General features: G+C 38.2%; 2 protein-coding genes across 5 annotated transcripts in view; one reads left to right on the top strand and one right to left on the bottom strand.

Moving 5' to 3' along the window:
- Window positions 1-1,816: 1,816 nt before the first annotated feature.
- Window positions 1,817-17,990, bottom strand: UBE2B (ubiquitin conjugating enzyme E2 B). 3 transcript variants are annotated; one of them, XM_057541215.1, is made up of 6 exons: window positions 17,865-17,990; window positions 12,559-12,639; window positions 11,001-11,026; window positions 7,180-7,269; window positions 3,765-3,853; window positions 1,817-2,529 (listed from the first exon to the last, which is right to left on the bottom strand). In XM_057541215.1, exons 2-6 carry the CDS (start codon window positions 12,582-12,584, stop codon window positions 2,401-2,403), a joined length of 360 nt encoding a protein of 119 aa, XP_057397198.1. In that variant the 5' UTR covers window positions 12,585-12,639; window positions 17,865-17,990; the 3' UTR covers window positions 1,817-2,400. The 3 variants fall into 3 exon arrangements, with proteins under 3 accessions (XP_057397198.1, XP_007172212.1, XP_007172213.1); XM_007172150.3 differs by lacking the exon at window positions 17,865-17,990 and adding an exon at window positions 14,721-14,879; XM_007172151.3 differs by lacking the exons at window positions 7,180-7,269; window positions 17,865-17,990 and adding an exon at window positions 14,721-14,879.
- The window catches only part of CDKL3 (cyclin dependent kinase like 3), a 118,841-nt gene continuing 115,474 nt past the window's right edge, over window positions 15,134-18,500 (top strand). The window contains exons 1-2 of one of the 2 annotated variants that reach the window (XM_057541211.1): window positions 15,138-15,356; window positions 17,700-18,367. The gene's annotated coding sequence lies outside the window, so the exon portion shown is untranslated. Of the gene's footprint in view, window positions 15,357-17,699; window positions 18,368-18,500 lie in introns of both variants that reach the window. The other variant, XM_057541212.1, reaches the window with a different exon arrangement.

Raw genomic sequence — 18,500 nt, 5'->3', positions numbered from 1 at the left:
GGGATGAATATTTAAGTTCAGTAGAATTTTAAAACTGAACTCAATCCCTTAACATCTCTTAAGGGATAGTATAGTTATTGGCTAAAAGACCAGACTGCCTGGGTTCAAATCCCAGCTCTATCACATACTGGCTGGTTGACCATGAGAAAGTTACTTGATCTGTACCTAGTTTCCTCATCTGTAATATGGTAGTACCCACCTCATAAGATTACTCTGAGTTTGAAATGTGATCATGTTAAAGTGCTTAGAATAGTGCCTTGCACAGAGTTATGTTAGAAGTACTGTTACAGAGGAATTGCACATCACAAATGCACTTAATCTTTAACATGAATCCAAATTTGTACCAAAATAAATTAGTTCTAGCCTCTTGCCGTACCATACATTTATAAAATTTATGTAGTAAATTTTAGAGTAAACATTCTTTGCATGACATGACTTTGTAAATTGAAGTACATCTGGTATTCAACCAAAGAAACAGGAATCTGTTCCAAGGCTGAAGAAAAAAACTGAAGAGTAATTGAGAGATGGAACATTCCTAAGAATTTTCTCCAATAGGAATGGGGGCTAGAAATGAGTTTTATGCATGTGTTGAATTTAGGAGTTAGAGCTCATTAACTGCCTGCGAAGTAAGATGTAACTTCCTTATAATTATCTATCAATACTTGAAATATTTCAGTTTTAAATAGGGAAAACAGGTTAAGGATAAAAATAGATTTTGTAGTATCCAAATAGCATTTAATGAAATAAGAGGGGAGACTATCATAGCTACTGTATATTTAATCTAAGAGACAGTCACTGGAGTAAATGTCTAAAGAAACTGTTTTAGAGCTGAATATAGAAGTATCACACATTTGATATGACCAAAAAGTACCTTTAAATAAAGCATCTTTTTTTGGGGGGGCGGGGGCATAATTCCAGTGAGTTAACTCTCAATTGTATCAAAAGTTCCCTAAGATCATACACTTACCCCCAAATTTCCCAAGTATTAACTTTTAAAGGGAAACATCAGCACTTATCCTTTCTAAAATTTGCTTAATAAATAGAACCTATAGATATTGCCATCCTACAGTCTTCCAGTAGAGAAATCAGTCTTTCAATAGAAAAGAAGCTGTTAGCTTACTAAGCTACTATGAATGTGCAAGAAACTCTTGGGGTTAATGAAATAGCTCTTTTAACTACTAGAAAGACTACACAGGTGGTTCAACAGAATTTACTTGTATATTTTCCATTTTCTATACTATTTGAAGGCATAGGATAGCTTTGTATTAGCTTTCTTCAATACTGTGTTTTATGTTTATCCAGTAAACTAAAATGCAGTACAACTTTTATACAACTTAGGAGATTAAAAAAAAAAAATCTCCACAAGAGAAAGCAACTCAGCAGGCCCTGGTGTTAAAACATTTTTCCAGAATAAACAGATAGGCAATTGCATTAAAAGGCAGTTTTCAAATATTTAAATTACACCAAGATTCCTTCCAAAATATCTGCCTTGTTCAAACCAATGCAACAAGTTCTTATTTATTGTTAATAGTGGGGCATGAGTTTTTGGTAAATGTTGACGGTTTACTTTTTTCATTATCAAAAATCTTTTAAAGTGCTATCAAGCAGCAAAATAAGTTGCATCAGCTCTCTGCTCATGGTAGAGGTGCCAATTCCTCGTGGTGGAGGTGAAAATTGTGAAATCGCAAAAGGTAGAGTTTAACAGTAAGTAGTGCATGAAGAAACAGTAACAAGTGGCCTAAATACAGAGTTGGACAGAATCAAACCAGTTATGTCTATAATTGCTCAACTGAAACTAATATAGGTACATTCAAAATAAAGTTTGAGATTATAATTGGTGTTTAGAATCAAATTTGAAGAATTTCTTGATAAAATATAAATCTGTCCTTTTGAAATCAGACATGAAACTATCAATTGATGGAGAGCTAGAGACTTATTAACCCCTCCTACTCAGATAAGGAAATAAGTGACAAAGTCTCTTGCACTGAAGTTATGTATTTTAACAGCTTTACATGTAATATTCATATATAAAAAACTTTAAGTGCTTTTCTCCAATTTAAAAATCTAAAGAATTCAAAAATAAGGCATTCAATATTTGAAAAAAGTACAGATTTACAAAATGTGTATATTCTGTCATGAAAACTCCACACCAACATTATACACTTGGAAAAAAATACAAACAGGATATATTACAAATTTATGTAAGCAATAACTTAGTTCACACCATGCAATAAAAAGTACATTAATCAAGATACACAAGCTTTTGTAGGTTCTAAACCGAAGGACTTTTTTTTTCTGCAGAATCCTTAAAACCTGTGGCACTTAAAATTTGTTAGCCTTTCTACTGAGAGGTAAATTATACACAACAATGATGAAAAAGATTAACAGACCAGTTGTCTATTATGAATCATTCCAGCTTTGTTCAACAATGGCCGAAACTCTTTTCTCATATTCTCGTTTGTTTTCCTGATAAAGCTGTGCTGCCTGGCTATTGGCTGGACTATTTGGATTTGGTTCATCCAGCAGAGACTAGAAGGAAAGACAGAAGATAAAACATATTTGTAGAGTTATTTATATTAACATGGGTCCGATATGGAGCACAGAAGTTGTACAAAACAAATTATTCTATGAAGAAAGACAGAAATTAGTACGTCTTACATATTTTTAGATCTAAGTACTTTCAGAAATGGTTTGATAAATACACTAAGTTTCCTGCTGCTAGAGAACTTAAGCTTTCAAAACAGATAGTTCTTAATTGCCTTAAGACCTCTAATCTCAAAGAAATTGGAAAAGAACAATATTCTTCAGCATACTGAGACAATAACCAGAAAATAACTTGATTTGGTTAATACACAATATCTATAAAATAGCTTAGCAACTAACATTTTCCGAAGTTTAACTCTATTACTGAGGTAAACTTGCAAATTTCTGACAGTAAGTTGGGTAGTGTACCTTGTTTCCTTTAATCAACAAAACATATGCACCTAGCAGCAAGGGAATGAAACAGGAAAGCTGAAAACACTTTATAAGATGACGTGAATTAAAGCAGAAGTGTGACAGAAAAAACTTTAAAAAGGTCATAAACCAAAAACGTTACTTCTGCTCCTCTCAAATCCATATAACTAAAACATCACTCACCCCCCCACCCCTCCCCCAAACTGTCATTCAAGGTCAACTCTGAAATATTCTGCCAGAGTGCTTTGGTGAATAGTTATTTACTTTCGTTTAAAATAGAATTTCTTGGATGGGGTAACATACTCAATGCTTCTCTGCACTTGGCAGTTTCTTGAGGTCCCTATGTTTTTTTCTAAACAATCATCTTTATCTCTCTCCAAGAAGACTCTTCTTTGTGGGCATGAATAATACTTGACCCGTGAGGGAATTCCCTGGTGGTCCAGTGGTTAGGACGCTGCACTTTCACTGCAGGGGACATGGGTTCAATCCCTGGTCAGGGAACTAAGATTCCGCAAGCCTTGTGGTGTGGCAAAAAACAAACAAAACAAAACAAAACAAACACCTGACCTGTGAGAACACTTTATACTTAAATTTGATCAGAATGATTGTGTATTTGATCCAATGTGGTCACGAATGAAAAAGCAGATTGGTTGTATAAAAATCATGAGGGTTTTGTCCAAGCTCTGCCACTGGTTACCTTAGTGTTGGGAAGGTTAGGTTGCTCACTTGGCCTTTAAATTGATCCTAAAAGAGCCAATTATATCCCACAGAACCTTGAAAAGTTAAGATGCATCCTAACACATGCTTACCTGAATTGATGTTAAGATAGAAGATACATCGTATGTTGGACTCCATCTATTCTGAAGGATATCTAAACATATGCTACCATCAGCATACACTGCAAAGACAACACTAAAATTGGTTACATATTAACTTTGTCATTTCTAACAATTAAAGAGAAATTTTTACCACAAACCAAATGCTTGGTTCCGTCAGAAACCTTGAACATTAGTCAATAACTAAAACTTTTTGTCTCACAGGAAAATCAGTCTCAAACTAAGGACTCTTTATGCGCCTTTTGATCAGGAGGCTGAGTGAGAGTTAAATTTTTTCATCACGTACTATATAGCAAATCTGTTTAAATTCCACATTTCCAAATATTCCTCAATAAAGTTCTTGGGGGGATAAAAAAGCTAATTTTTTGACATAGCAATTCCACTCTAAAAGTAATAATCATGGACATGCAAAGTTTTATTTACAGGATGTTCACTATAATACTCTTTATAGAAGTGACAAACTGGAAACTACCTTTGGTCCACAGTGAGGGGACTGGCTAAATAATGGTACGTTATTAACGGTACATACCAATACTGCTGCCAGAAATGATATACATCTACCATATGTTAATTAATGTAGAATGACACCCCCAATATATTACATTAATAAGTTTCCAATTACTTATTTAGGATAATTCCATTTTTTATAAAGAATTATTTATAAATATTTTCATTTGAAGTATATGCAATCAGAAAAACATTTGTAAGACTAAATGCCAAAATGTAGATATCTGTAAATAGTAGGATTATGAAGGGTATTATTTTCTTTACCTTTCCTTGTACTTTATGATTTGTTTTTCCAATAAGTATGCATTCCTTTCATAATAAAAATAAAAATCAAGTGATTACCGTTTTAAAAGTCTAACATTTGAGAGGCTTTTCCCCCCTCCTGAACTGATTATGTGAGAATACAAACAATGAACATAAATTTTTATCCAGAACTTGCCAGATTATTTATCTCTACAATAAATTTCCAGAAGCAGAATTGCTGTGTTGACAAAGGATAAATGCATTTAAATGTTATAGATACTGCCAAATTGTGGAATGCTTCACAGAACAAGCCAGACCACTCTGCATCAAACAGGAATAAGTGAGGCCTTTTTGGGGAGGGGAGGCAAATTACACTTAAGTACCTTCATCCCTCAGGGCTCTATCCTCGGTCCTCTTCCTTTTTACCCTTTACACACCCTCTGGGCAATTTTATTCATGGCCTCAATTATTACTATCTATGTGCTAGGTACTTCCAATTGTTAGCGTTAGACCGGATTTAACTCTCAGCTTTAAAGCAGCATAGTCAACCGCTTACTGTGTATCCCACAGGAACATCAAACTTAGCAAGTCCAAAGCAAAAATCATCACCTCTGTAAGACCCATAAAACTGTAAAATGATTTTAAAGTTTTGAACTAGTAACTATTTTTGAGAAGTAATCCAAAAGTAAACTAGAAACCGAACATCCATCAACTGATGAATGAACAAAATGTAGTCTATCCATACAATGGATTATCATTCAGCAATAAAAGGAAATGAAGTACAAGTATGTGTTACAACACAGATGAACCTGAAAACTATGTCAGCTGAAAGAAATCAATCACAAAGGACCACATATATTATATGATTCCATTTATATGAAATGTCCGGAATAAGCAAACCTGTAGAGTGAAAATAAATCAGTGGTTGCCTATGGCTGGGAGGCAGGGGGTGGTGGGGATGGGGAGTGACTGCTAATAGGCATGGGATTTTTTGGGGAGGGTGATAAAAATGTTCTAAAATTGATAATAGTGATGGTTGCACAACTCAGTGAAGATACTAAAAACCACTGAATTGTACAACTTAAATGGGTGAGTAGCACAGTATGTCAATCTTTTAATAAAGATGTTTTAAAAAAAGCAAACTAGGAAGTTAACTAAATAAGGTACTGATAGTGGAAATAAGGGAAACCATGTTATTAATATGAAGGGATAAAAAAAAATCAAATACACTGTTTCCTTATAAATTTGTTAAGGCTGAAAATCTTAAACCTATACACATACACTCCTTGCACATTCCACAGTCTTTTCTACCTTGATTTACAGAGCTCCCTTACTACAGTTTGGGTTGATTCACTAACAAGTCTAAGCTAGTAAAGCTACAGTAGAATAAATGATAATAAGTGACTTGAAAATTTCCTCAGAATAGAAACAGAAAATAAAATTAAAGCTGCCTTGCCTCTGGGTGGGGGAAGACCTTGAAAGAAAAAGCGACTTCACAGCAATAAAGCACAAAGGCTAAATCTATGATCTAATCTATTATTGGGAAGTCACCTTGATTCCAGACACACAAACACACCTCTCCTATGAGTAGGGAGACCCCTATCTGCCTGCAGTTATCTCACGTAGTCTGTAGTTCTAGACTAGACGCACAATCAAGAGGACCTCTGAAAATGTTCCTCCTGAAAGTAAGTTAACTGATGGGGAAAACCACATTTAAATGTGCAAAGGATATAAAAGGGAAAAAGAACTTAAATATTCTGGAAAATAAGTCTTTCATACAGTAATTTATAATCCAGGAATACAAATTTATTAGAAGTAAAGAGCAATAAGTCAGGAAGAGCAAATTTAATTACAAGAGTCACTTAGCAATCATTTATGGCAAATAGTAATAAACTGCTAAAAGTAAAAATAAGAACAAGGGAGGAAAACTGTATTTTAAAAAAACCCTTAAAAACATACAAATCTTTGACCTAGTAATCCTACTTCTAAAAACTTATTCATGGGTATTTGAGATTTATTTTCAAGAAAAATGTGCTGTTTAAAACTGTAAACAATTAAAAATCACCAACTGAACAATGATTAAATAAATAATGGTAAACTCATAAAACAGAACATTTTGCAGCCATTAAGAATGATATAGGGAATTCCCTGGTGGTCCAGTGGTTAGGACTCCACGCTCTCCCTGCCGGGGGCCCGGGTTCAATCCCTCGTCGGGGAACTAAGACCCCACAAGCCGCATGGCGCGGCCAAAGGAGGAGAAAAAAAAAGATACAAAAGAATATTTAATAAGTGAAAATGTTCATGTTATATATAAATTACTTAACTTTACATACAACATGATCTTAATTTTGTACATTTATTTGCAAGCTAAATTTTAAGCTATAAATTCTTTTTAGTATCTTTCACATTTTGATAAATAAATAGATATTACTTTAAAATGAGAAGTTATTAAAACAAAACTTTATCTCAAATCTGGAACCTTGATAAGATTCCAGACTACAAAAGTATGGTTAATATTGACATAGAAGCAACATCTAGAAGTGGGCCCTAATAACGAGAAGTATGGGCAAGACCTAAAAGGATGAAACAACTCTTTTTTCCTCCTATCATTTGCAAAGGCTAATAAATTGCTACTTACCATTTGGATGAAACATTTTGGATAAAAACCTAACAGTTGGCGGTTTATTTGGATATTCTTCAGAAAATTCTATTACTAGTTTAAAAGTACCTAGATAGAAAACAAACCAAAATAATTACAGTAAAGACAAGCATAACTTTTCTCTCTCTTCATCAATGAACTCCCAAGCCCATGCTGGCTTTTGCATGACCACACAAAAATTAATGTCAATTTTGGTTTAGCGCATAAAACATACTAAATATACTATTTATGTACTGATAACATACAGCATTGGCAAGCACTTGGGGGGTACAAGCACTTACATGTGCTACTGGTGGGAACATTAACTGTCATATTGTTGGAAAGCAATTTTGCCCTAGCTACCAAAATTTTAAATGCACATTTGAGGAACTACAAATAATTTATTGTAACTTAGAAGGGGGTGCCAAATGATTTTGAGATGGGCTCACCACCACATGACAAAGGACTCAGATTGGAGGCATGGCCACTAATGTGAAAAGTCTGCTCTGTCCCTATCACTTAAGTATGCCAAGAATCAGTTAAGCATTAGTGTAACTGCCTACTGTTGGTTATAGACCAAAACAGTACATTTTGGTCAGTCTAAATCATTATCTTATGGTCAAAAGAAACAGGCATTTAAAAAAAATTATGCATTTATAATAAAGTCAATCTGTTCAGAGTATACAAAGAAGAGCTCTTAAATTCCAAATCTATTTAGCAGAAACAACCACCGTTAATAGTTTCGTGTTTGTCTTTCTAGCCTCCTTTTGCATTTATTCACTATCCAGAGTCCTTTTATTTTGAGGAAATCTACCTGAAGGTTGGATAGGTACTCCAACCACAACACCTTGGGCATAGTAAGTTGAGGCTTATTCCTAATGAAGTCAAAAGTTTAAAACCATTCCAGATGTCTCTACAAGCTTCTTTCCTTATTTCATCAATGCAGTTTAAAAAAACAAAACAAAAACCCTTTCTCACCCTAAATTCTAAACTCATGACTCCAGTATCAGAGGCATGTATTTAGTAAAATATTTAATATTTTATTTTCATTAGTCATATATTCAGTATGTAACCTCTACCTCTTTACATTTTTTGTTTGGAAATTTGGGATTAGGGAGGCCAAAGATACAAACAAAATCAAAGATGATATTTAATTCACATTTTGATATATTAATAGTCTATGAAATGTACAGTTCATTAGCAAAGATAGCCTTATACCTAGTTATATAGTTTTACAGTTTTAATTTTAATTTTAAAAATGTACAACATAAACACTTCAGACAAACACAGATATGAAACAGCTTTTTTTTAACCTTTTTAAATTCACATTATGGGGTCTCAGGACCCCTTTATACTCTTACTCCCAACCACGCCAAGCTTCCAAAGTGAAGTCACTGAATATGAAGTTGAGAACAGCATACCATTTTATAGTATTTCTACCAAAAATTGAAAATAATTTAAAAACATGGGCTCTTTAATAACCAACTTGCAAAAATTCCCCCAAATTTTTAAACAATCTATTCTCACAATCGGTATAAGCTGCCTCCAGCACATCACAGGCTATAACTATCTATATTTATTGTATTAGCAACTATAACTCAAGAAAAACTTAACATATTTATTAACAACTGTAAACTCATTACACATTAACCTAAGTAACATTTAATGAAAATAACTATATTTCCCCCAACCAAGTTAGTGAGAAGTGTAGCATTGTTTTACGTATTTGCAAATCTCTTAAATGATTAGCTTAATAGAAGACAGCTGCATTCTCTTAGCTGCTTCTGCATTCAATCATTGCAACATGCTGTTTTGGTTGAGGTACATGAAGAAAATCAGGCCTCACACAAATATGTAAATGAAAAAGGAAAGACTATTTTCATAGCCTTTTCAGATAATTTAGATATTCTTTGATATTACACCAAAGAAATGGTACATTTTTAAAGGTTAGCTGCAATGTAGAATCTGAAACCACAAAAACTTTCTGCATCAGTTACATTAACAACTGTTGCATATTGCATATATCTTTTATCCATCCATAATTTTCTAATACATTGGCCATTTGGAAAATATTGGTTCACTGAGTTATCCAAATCTTCTAAATGTTGCCGTATTTCATTATATATATACTCCATCAAAAAAAAAAATCACAACAGGTAATACCACCTACTGATCTCATGAGAGAAGTCTTAAAAGTATTGGGAAGCCGTCATTTTATCAGCAGCTACAAATACTGTCAGTCACTTTGCTTGACCTAACAGCTCATTTTGGTAACTTTTAAGAATACGTCAACCAAATACAAACTCGAATCTAAATAACCGGAGTTTGTCAGTCATTCCTTCAAGTAAAAAATGTTCCATGAAAAAAGCAGTAATTGAAGTTGCAGCTCAAACTACTGCAGAACTGCTTTCCCTCTAGATGACCATCATAGTTTGGTATGTAAGAGAAGTGTTTCATGCATACTTCCAACTTCATCACGCAGAATATTAAAAAGATGCATACTCAACGGTCAGAATTTAGTAATATTAATAAATTCCCACTTTTTCATCAAGACATTTTAAACTGAAACTGGCATCTTTTAAAATGCAAAAAATACAATGACTCCCAGCAGTTTGGTGCCACTATCTTGATATATGCCAAGGTGCTAAACTGCTTAGGGCCAGTTTTAACCACTAACACTTTTGTACCATCAGAGCTAATGTTAATACAATGAAAAAGGCAAATGTCTCACTACTGGTATGAAGACAGTTTTGATCCCATGGAACCCCTGAAAGAGTCACAGGGAACTTAAGGAGTTTATGGACCACCCTTAAGAATCCTCTGGTATAAAGTAAAAAGCTGAACTCCTTGAGTACCTCCCTTCAACTCCTTACCCCCCATCTAGAGGTAACTACTGGTAACAGTATGGTATATAACCCCCTTTAACCACACACACTTGCATGTATGTATTTAGTAAAAATGTGGTATTACAACATACATTCTGCAAGTTTTTTGTCTCCTCAGATATACGTCCAGATCTACCTTATTCTTTAATAGGTACATAATATTCTAGAGTCTAGATATATCATAATTTGCTAACCATTTCTCCTATTGAACATTCAGGTTATCTCCTTAAAAATACTTCTGCAATCATTATTTGTACAAATATCCTTGATGGGTTAATTCTGAAGCCACTGTGATAACTAAGACAAACCTGTTTAACAATTTTTAAAAATCCATGCTATAATTAGGGAAACTAAGTATCTGGTTAAACTCAATTTGAGAAGTTAAACTATAAATACATATTAGAAGGAGTTTTCCATTTTCCTGGCTCTTGGTGAAAATACTGAATTTAAGATGCAAAAGATCAAAAAAAAAAAAAAAAAAGATGCAAAAGATCCTGCAGAATGGTAACTATTTACGGGTGTCAAATGCTAGCTGTTATGTGAAGCTACTGGCAGCTGTGTTTGATTAAGAACAATTTCAGCTCAGCACCTGATCAATATACATAAAGTTAAAAAAGCATGATTACCCTTCTGATGTTTACCTCAAGGACACTTTTAGCATGCTACAAGGCCATTTAAACTATTCTCAACATAGACCCCACCATCTAATCTAGGCTTAGAGTTCTACAGCCAATATCAAAGTAACAGAGGGAACTAGTAATGAAGGTGATCAAGCTGACTTGAGAAGAAAGTCCTTTGTAAACTATAAATTCTCAGTAGCATTATTTAGTTACAATTTGACCTATTAACAATAGAAACTAGTTAACTAGATAGGTTGGTGTTACAATTCCCTACTTAAAAGAAGCCTCTTAATAGAAAACATTGAGAATGACTTACCATCTTCAAAGGGTGTCCCTTCTGGTCTGAAAACAAGAAGATTTCTGATTAAAAGAAGTTTTTCATTCTGCTTTTTCCTGATTTTCACAAGTGGAAAGAATAAACTCAGAGAAAGAGGGGCTCATTCTGGTAATTTGTGGAGTATTTAAGTTATTGTTAATTTAGTATCACCTCAGCCCTGGATTTTTATTGATATAGACATAAAAGGTAACTTTAATTTTCAAAGTTTTCCTTTTAGGGTGGTTTTGCAAAAAACAAAACAAAAAAAACTTGTCATAATTTTAGCACAAAAAGAATTCAGTTCATAAATACCAACCCTTTTGTAAGTATCTGTATTCTTAAGAGGAAAAGTCTTACTTTCAATGTATATCAGTAAGATGGAAATTAATACCCTTTAGTTTAAGATAATTATGACACCATGGACTTCCCTGGTGACACAGTGGTTAAGAATCCGCCTGCCAATGCAGGGAACAAGGGTTCGAGCCCTGGTCCAGGAAGATCCCAACATGCCGCGGAGCAACTAAGCCCGTGCGCCACAACTACTGAAGCCTGCGCACCTAGAGCATGTGCTCTGCAACAAGAGAAGCCTCCACAATGAGAAGCCTGCGCACTACAAAGACGAGTAGCCCCCGCTCGCTGCAACTAGAGAAAGCCCATGCGCAGCAATGCAACCAAAAATAAATAAATAAATTTATATTAAAAAAAGATAATTATGACACCAAAGTGTCCTGCTCTTCAAAAGAGCAATAGCTCTTGTTCAAATCGACTAGATTTATCTGATGTCACCAAGAAAGCCAGTTTCTTTTGCCCAAATCTTTTCCTTGCTACCACATTCCAATTTCATCTTTCCTAAGCAGCAACATGAAGTTTAATTACCACTTGCAAGGCACATTCAAGGTCTCAAAGAAGCATTCTAACAGCCTGAATTAGAAGGGTGAACTACACTCAATTTTCCACTAGTCTTTAACGTAGACTCTCATAACTGATTCAATAGCAATTCAGAATTCTGTTTACAAAAGTATTCCTTTAAAGTTTTAGTGCAAAACCCTAGTTTAAAAAGAGCGAAAGAAAATAAAATCCAGTTCTGGAAAACTAAAGAAAAACCATAAGGAAATTTTAAATTAAAAAGCATATATAAAATATTTACTATCTGTAAAAGGTAAGAATGCGTCTCAAAAGGCTCCATTCAGTTATTTCACACTGAGGTGTGAAACATTTTTCATTTAAATCCTTACCATGGTGGAAGTTCTAGTATTTTTGGTTCCTAGCCTTTTTACAGTTCTAGTAGAATGCAAGCGTAAGAATTTGCTTGGCACATTTTCCACAAAATAGTTTATCCTTCTCCTTTAGTCTCAAATGATATTTTTATCATGTAAAGCCCAAAGTGATCATAAAATCATAAATTTTATGTAACTGCCGAAACTCTTCTCAGAATTTTTTTTTTACCTTGCAGTTTTTGTAAGATCCCTGATCCCTCAGCTCCCTTTCCTAGTTGTTATACGTTCACTTTTCTTAAAAAAATCACCACACCTACCATTTGTCATTTCTTTCAACTCACCCAAATATAACTGCATTCCACTGCATGATGTTGTTTTCAGATGGTGCGCCACTGACACCCACAGGTGGGTCCTCTTGCAATCTAGAAATCCAGAGTAGAAATTTTAAAAGTTGAACATTAAGGCCACTAAGAACGCCAAACAGAACACCTATGGACTGTACACCATCTACTTTGAGAGACAAAGTAAATCAATTTCCTTGTTCTTGTGCTGAGCTGGAATAAACCATGACTTAAAAGCGCTTTGGAGTCATCCCTCTTCAAATATCACCAAGGTTAAGATATCTGTTCAAGAACTGCCTTCAACAGTAACAACAAAGTAAAAACCTCAAGTGAAAAAACGATTTTACTGTTGTCAACATGCAAAGACTTCGTGAGTCCTAACCACAGCTACTTGTGCAACATGGCCACCAAATATTCCTCCCCCCAAAACAAAAACAAAAAAAACCCCACCTCAGTGTAAACACTAAATGACTGAAAACACACGTATATCCAATTTAATTAGGAAACTAGTTTTAGGCAGTAGAGTTACTTTATCCCATTTGCTTCAATTAGCAATAGGTTTTAAAGTAATCAAAGCTTTGGTAAGGTTTTCCCCTCAGTCCCTATTTTAAAAGCTCTGCACCAACACTAAATCTACCTCTCAGATCATGCAACTCAATACAAAGTTACCTTCCAACATTTGTCATAATCAAATTCTTGCAACCGAAGTCCCCTGGAAAACTACCAAAGATGCCAAGTATACAACTCAGAATGAAGCAGAGAATTGCAGTGAGAAACCAGGGTAACAATGGCCACGAACTGGGAAGTTTTAATATTTGAATTTCACTCATGGGAGCTAATCTGAAATCTACTGGTTTCAAGCTGTAGAAAGCGAGTTCTGCACCAAAAAGAACATCTCCTTTTAAAGACTGTCATCTCAGTAAAAAAAAAAAAAGTTACATTATATATATATAGACTGCCATGTGGTATGATACTTGATATTAGTCACCCCCCAAAATGGCTCTTTTTAGTCAACCTCAAGCAGAATAGGCCACAACGAACAGAAGCGTTAGAGGATATGCTGCTTGAAGCCCGCCCACCAAAGATAAATGCTAAGTTACGAATACACTCAATGATAAACTGGCCAAAGCCCCAAACAATGGTTTCCAAGTGCCTCATTTAAGGGTTTATAATGAAGTTGAGAGATTACTTCCTGAGCGGCCATTCTAAGTTCTTACACTAGGTATTTTGCCTCAAGCAGGGCGGGTCTCCCTAGAAAAACACTTAAAAATGCGCAGAGGAGCGTAATGCTAAGTTTTCTCGGTCATTTTTCTCCCCGTACCTCCAAGCATTCAATCAACGGGAAACAACTGAAAAAAAGTCACTTCCTCCTCACTAACCCCAACACCTCCTAACAAAACCCTACTTTACAAAAGGAGGCCCAGGGAGTATCGGGTTAGCGCCAGTCTCCAAGGCGGCATTTCCCCAGGCTTTGGAGGCTATAGATAGGGCTTTATACACCAGGCCACAGAGCTGAGTTCCAGAAAGCACTAGCAGCTGGGGTTGCCAGCCCAAGTCCCAGCCCTCTAAGCCAGTTCTCAAGGTCCTTTCAGGAGGGCGGGGGGAGAGTCGGGTTTCGGAGGATGGGTTAACCTCCGGCTCTAGCGCATCAGACCCCACCCTCACTGCAGAAAGAATGGGGAGGGAGGGAGGGAGAGAGGGTTCGGCCCCAACCCTGGCCCTCGAAGGAGACCGCAAGGCCATCGAACAAAGCTAACTGGTGCAGCTAGCGGGGGGAAAGGCTTCTGCAAGGGCTTGCTTTCAGGGCAGAGAGAGGAGGTACCGCAAGGTGCAGGGGCGGGGGATGAGGTTTGAACGCCAGGGCGAGACATCGGGCAACTGGGACAAGTGGGCAGCAGGGAATCCTAGGACAGCCCATGGCCATCTTTTTACTTTTTGAGGGGGAGGGGGTGGCGAGGGGGTATCGAAATTTCTTACGTCGAACGAATGAACAGGCAAGGACACGAGAGTGCTAACGGGGGCTAGGACTGCGCTTCCGTCCGTCCCGCTGGGCCCACAGCGGCCCTCTTAGGGTCATGAGAGGAAGGTGTCCTGGATCCCCGCCCTGCAGCCCCGTAGCTTTGGGGAGGAGCCGTCATCCAGGCGAAGATGAAGGCCCTTACCGCTTGAAATCCCGCATAAGTCTCCTCCGGGCCGGGGTCGACATGCTCCCCAGCTGCCCCGCGGTCAGTCTGAAAAAAAAGAGTCCCGCGCAGCCCCCCCACCCCCCGGCGCGGCGGCCGAATCACTGTGGATCACTGCCTCCGCCGAGGTTGCACAAACAACCCTGCAATGACGTCTCCCTCCGCCGCCTCCAGATCCCTCCGCCCTCCGCCAGTACCATGGAGTGAGGGGTGGGGAGAAGGGGACGGGACGTAGGAGAGCTCGTTATTGGAGCCCTTTAGCAGGGACCCTATCCATTTTGGCTTCCTCAACTAATCGACCAATTATTGTTCTCTGTGCTCAGGCTGGAGATTGTGATTAAGAAACACCGAAACCGAAACACCAACCCGTTTCCCCCTCTTTTACTAGTTTAGGCTCAACCGGGTGGGGAGAGAGGGACGCATCCGGGGCCAGAGATATCAGGGAAAGAAGGTGGGATGACGTAAGATCACGTGACGGCCGGCGGCGTTGTCAACAATCCACGCCTAAGGGGGAGGGGACGAAGTATCTAGAACCACGTGTCCCTATGACGCGATTAGAACGGATCACGTGAGAGCGTCGCCTGGATCCGAGTTTCCTCCAGGTCTTTGAACCGGGTAAATTTACGGGGCTGAGGACGGGTATACACCTTTATTCGTTTTCCGTCCAGTTTGTCCAATGAACGGCAATTGATGAGGTGGTGTCGGAAGCAGTAGTTTGTTTTGCTTCTTAAATCTTTAAAATAGAGCCAAAAATAACTTGGACTTAAAATGCCCCCTAGTTGACTCAATGGCTTATCAAGTCTGGTATGTGGGGAACAGGGAAGGGACCTCCGTTTTCCCCAGCTCAATGCTGAGGCCCATACTAAGTAAAATCCCCTGAAATGCTTCCTTAGGGCCACCAAAAATCCTGCATGTGCATTGCAGTGGGTTTCCAGGGTTGGAAATTCTGGGCAGAGATAAAAGAACGGTGTATAGATTATCTAGTATTTGTTTACAATCCCCATAGAATTACGGAATTGTTTTTCCTTTATGGGTCTGCTCTTATTTGAGGTTTTGTGAGTCCGTGGATTTGGCTACAATAGGGTACCGTTGTATTTGTCAAGAAATGTGGGGGTGATCGCAAGAGAGTATATCAATAGGTGGTTGGTTGTCAGAGAAACCTAATACTATGATTCAGATCTGGGGCAGAGAGCATGCAAACGTCGGTGGGGGTTATGTATCTAGCCTGAGTAACTTATTTCAGGTTTTCTACACTAGCAAGTAAATGACCTGAAATGTCCCCCTCTAGGGGGGCTCGGGGATGTTGACCATTGGGATTCTGACATTACTTCTAGTCATTAAGTTCTTTTCCTCTATTGCCGCCAATTTCTGTTTTTCAGGGCTTTGTTGGTCTGAACTCTGAGCTCTTTTAACCCATTCGGGCAATTCCTCAGCCCAAAGTGTTATAGGAAGATAGAATGAGGAATTTAGCGTTGCCCATACTTTCATGGAACCAGAAAGGGTTAACGTTCTCTACTTTGTTGGTACCTCCCTTTCTTCAATCCCTGAATTCTTTCTCTTGTTTTTAGTAACTGCCTTGGTAATCAAGTTAGCCAGGCCTAACTCTTGACAGACACGCATTCACAAATGTAGTTCTCTAATAAGGTGAATATTCTTACTTTTGCCTTCCTGCCACAGCAATCCTTATCCTCCCTATAACTAAGGATGAGGACACACTGGTAGGGTTACCTACAGTGCAATGCCAAAGAGAAACTTTTTAAAAAAAATCCGTTATGTCATTTGTCTAGCAATTTATTATAATTGTTTTGGAAATCTACAGATTATGGTTTTCCAAAATGAAGTAACGCTTTTGAGAAAATCAAGTGAGGAGATTTCATTTAAGTCCTAGAGCTTTACTGTATAAGAAAGAATCATAGGCTGTCCTGGTTACCAGGCCTGCCATAATCTATTTGTAGAAAGAATAGTTTTAAAGCTATAATTTTATACTGTAGAGACTGTAGCTTTAGATTGTGAGCTCACTGAGAGCAGGAACTCTGATTCATGCTTTGTCCCTTGTCAATATTAAGCCAACAACAAATATTTAATAAATGTGCTTTACAGCAAGTCTGGGTCCGCTGTAAGATTTATTATGATATTCTTATTCATAGATAGAAAGTATTTTCTAACATGGTTGAATAACTTTTCAAAAGGAAAGACAATTCTGAATATTTTGGTGGTGATAAGCAAAAAACCATGACCACTTCTCCTTCCTCCCCCACACCTCTCTCAGTATAAACCTTAGCAGCATAGAAAACACTTAGGAAGGTTTTAAAATACCAGTTCCTTTACCCTAACTCATTTAAATCAGGATGTCTGGGGATGGGACCTTTTAAAAAGCTCTGTAGGTGTGATTTTAACGTGCATGGTGGGGTGAGACCAACTGGATTAGCATTTATCGGACAATAATAGTGCTTTCTCTTATTTCCGAGCAGCACACTGAGATTCGGCCTCTTACACTTTTTTTTACAGAAAAAAGAAATGAAAGCCCTAACAAAGACAGCACTCCTTGGGCGCTTCCAGTGATATTCAGTTTATTCATTGGAGGCTGGCACTCCAGCAGAACCTCATGTCTAGTTCTTAAGCAATTAGATTAAGGCTTCTTTTGGGGGGGGGGGGGTGGAGCCCTCTGAATTATTTGCTTTTCAAGAGGGACTTTTAGAGTTTTGACACGTAGGAAGGGAGTTTTTTAAAAGGATTACTATGAGTTCGAAAAAAAGTTGTAAGCATATAAGAGGTGTTCAAGAAATGTTCTTGATTTATGAATCGTTTTATCCCTGTTTTAAGGATGAATGTCAACAGTTGAGGTCGAAATCAGATCTATGGAATATTAACGTTAACTAGGTAACTTAGAAAACTATAATTACACAAGACTTCCTTGGAAGTCTCGTTTTACAAGAAATCTCTGCCTGGTGACACCAGGCATCCTTTTAGGATCCGGCACAAGAGGCAAGTGTTCACGAGCCTGGGGGCATCTAAGACACAGGTCGGATAAACTTCCACGCTGGTTCCCCTTCCCTAGAGGATCTGCAGTCACTCAAGCTGCCGTCAAAATGCGACCCGCCCCCATCGCCGCTCAAAACCAACCTTGTGTAGTGGCCCCAGTTTGATCGACAGCAGCTCGTATTTCCCACTTCCACCCTCAAGGAGGCTTTCAGTTGGCGCCCCCCAGGAACTCTTTTCTGCTTGTTCTCTCTTTTTCCTTCCGGGTCGGGCCTGGCCGGTGTTCCGGTCTTGCGCCCTAGGCCCCGAGCGAGAGGCCCGGTGCACTGTTGCCATGGCAGTAGGCCGTTGGGAGCTGACGGGATAGGTAGGGTCGGTGTCCTGGTTCCCGGCTGAGACTGCGCGGAGCCGGGCCGGCGAGACTGCAGAATGGGCTGAGGCGGCGGCGGCTGTCCGGACGAGGTCGACTGAGGGGCGAAGGGCGCGGCACTGGTCCAGGACCCTAAGACGCCTGGTTTGAGGAGCGGGTGGGACCGAGGTTTTCTTGGGCCCCAGGGCCTGACCTGTTGGCGACTGCAGCTTTGCGGGAACCTCATATTTGACGCGGGCATGACTGGACGTGTGGGGACCCCACTCATGATGAATAGGTGACATGTAGTGAGCGAATCTTCACTCTTGGTGGGAATGATCTTGACAGCAGGAAGCTCCCCAAGTTCTGGTGGGGGCCAGAGCCCCACAAGGACCCCTTACTGCCGAACTGGCAGAGTTCCCGAAGACAAA

This window comes from Balaenoptera acutorostrata, chromosome 2 (assembly GCF_949987535.1).
Source record: "Balaenoptera acutorostrata chromosome 2, mBalAcu1.1, whole genome shotgun sequence".
NCBI lineage: Eukaryota > Metazoa > Chordata > Mammalia > Artiodactyla > Balaenopteridae > Balaenoptera > Balaenoptera acutorostrata.
The sequence above is the reverse complement of the archived record's forward strand: the minus strand, read 5'-3'. Positions and strand labels throughout refer to the sequence as shown.

Coding starts and splice junctions, on each gene's coding strand:
- UBE2B (XM_007172150.3), bottom strand. CDS start 14,764: ATGTCGACCCCGGCCCGGAGGAGACTTATGCGGGATTTCAAGCG. Junction 3,854..7,179: donor CAAAATGTTTCATCCAAATG/GTAAGTAGCAAT, acceptor TTGTCTTTGCAG/TGTATGCTGATGGTAGCATA. Junction 2,530..3,764: donor CTATCTTAACATCAATTCAG/GTAAGCATGTGT, acceptor CTTTCCTTCTAG/TCTCTGCTGGATGAACCAAA.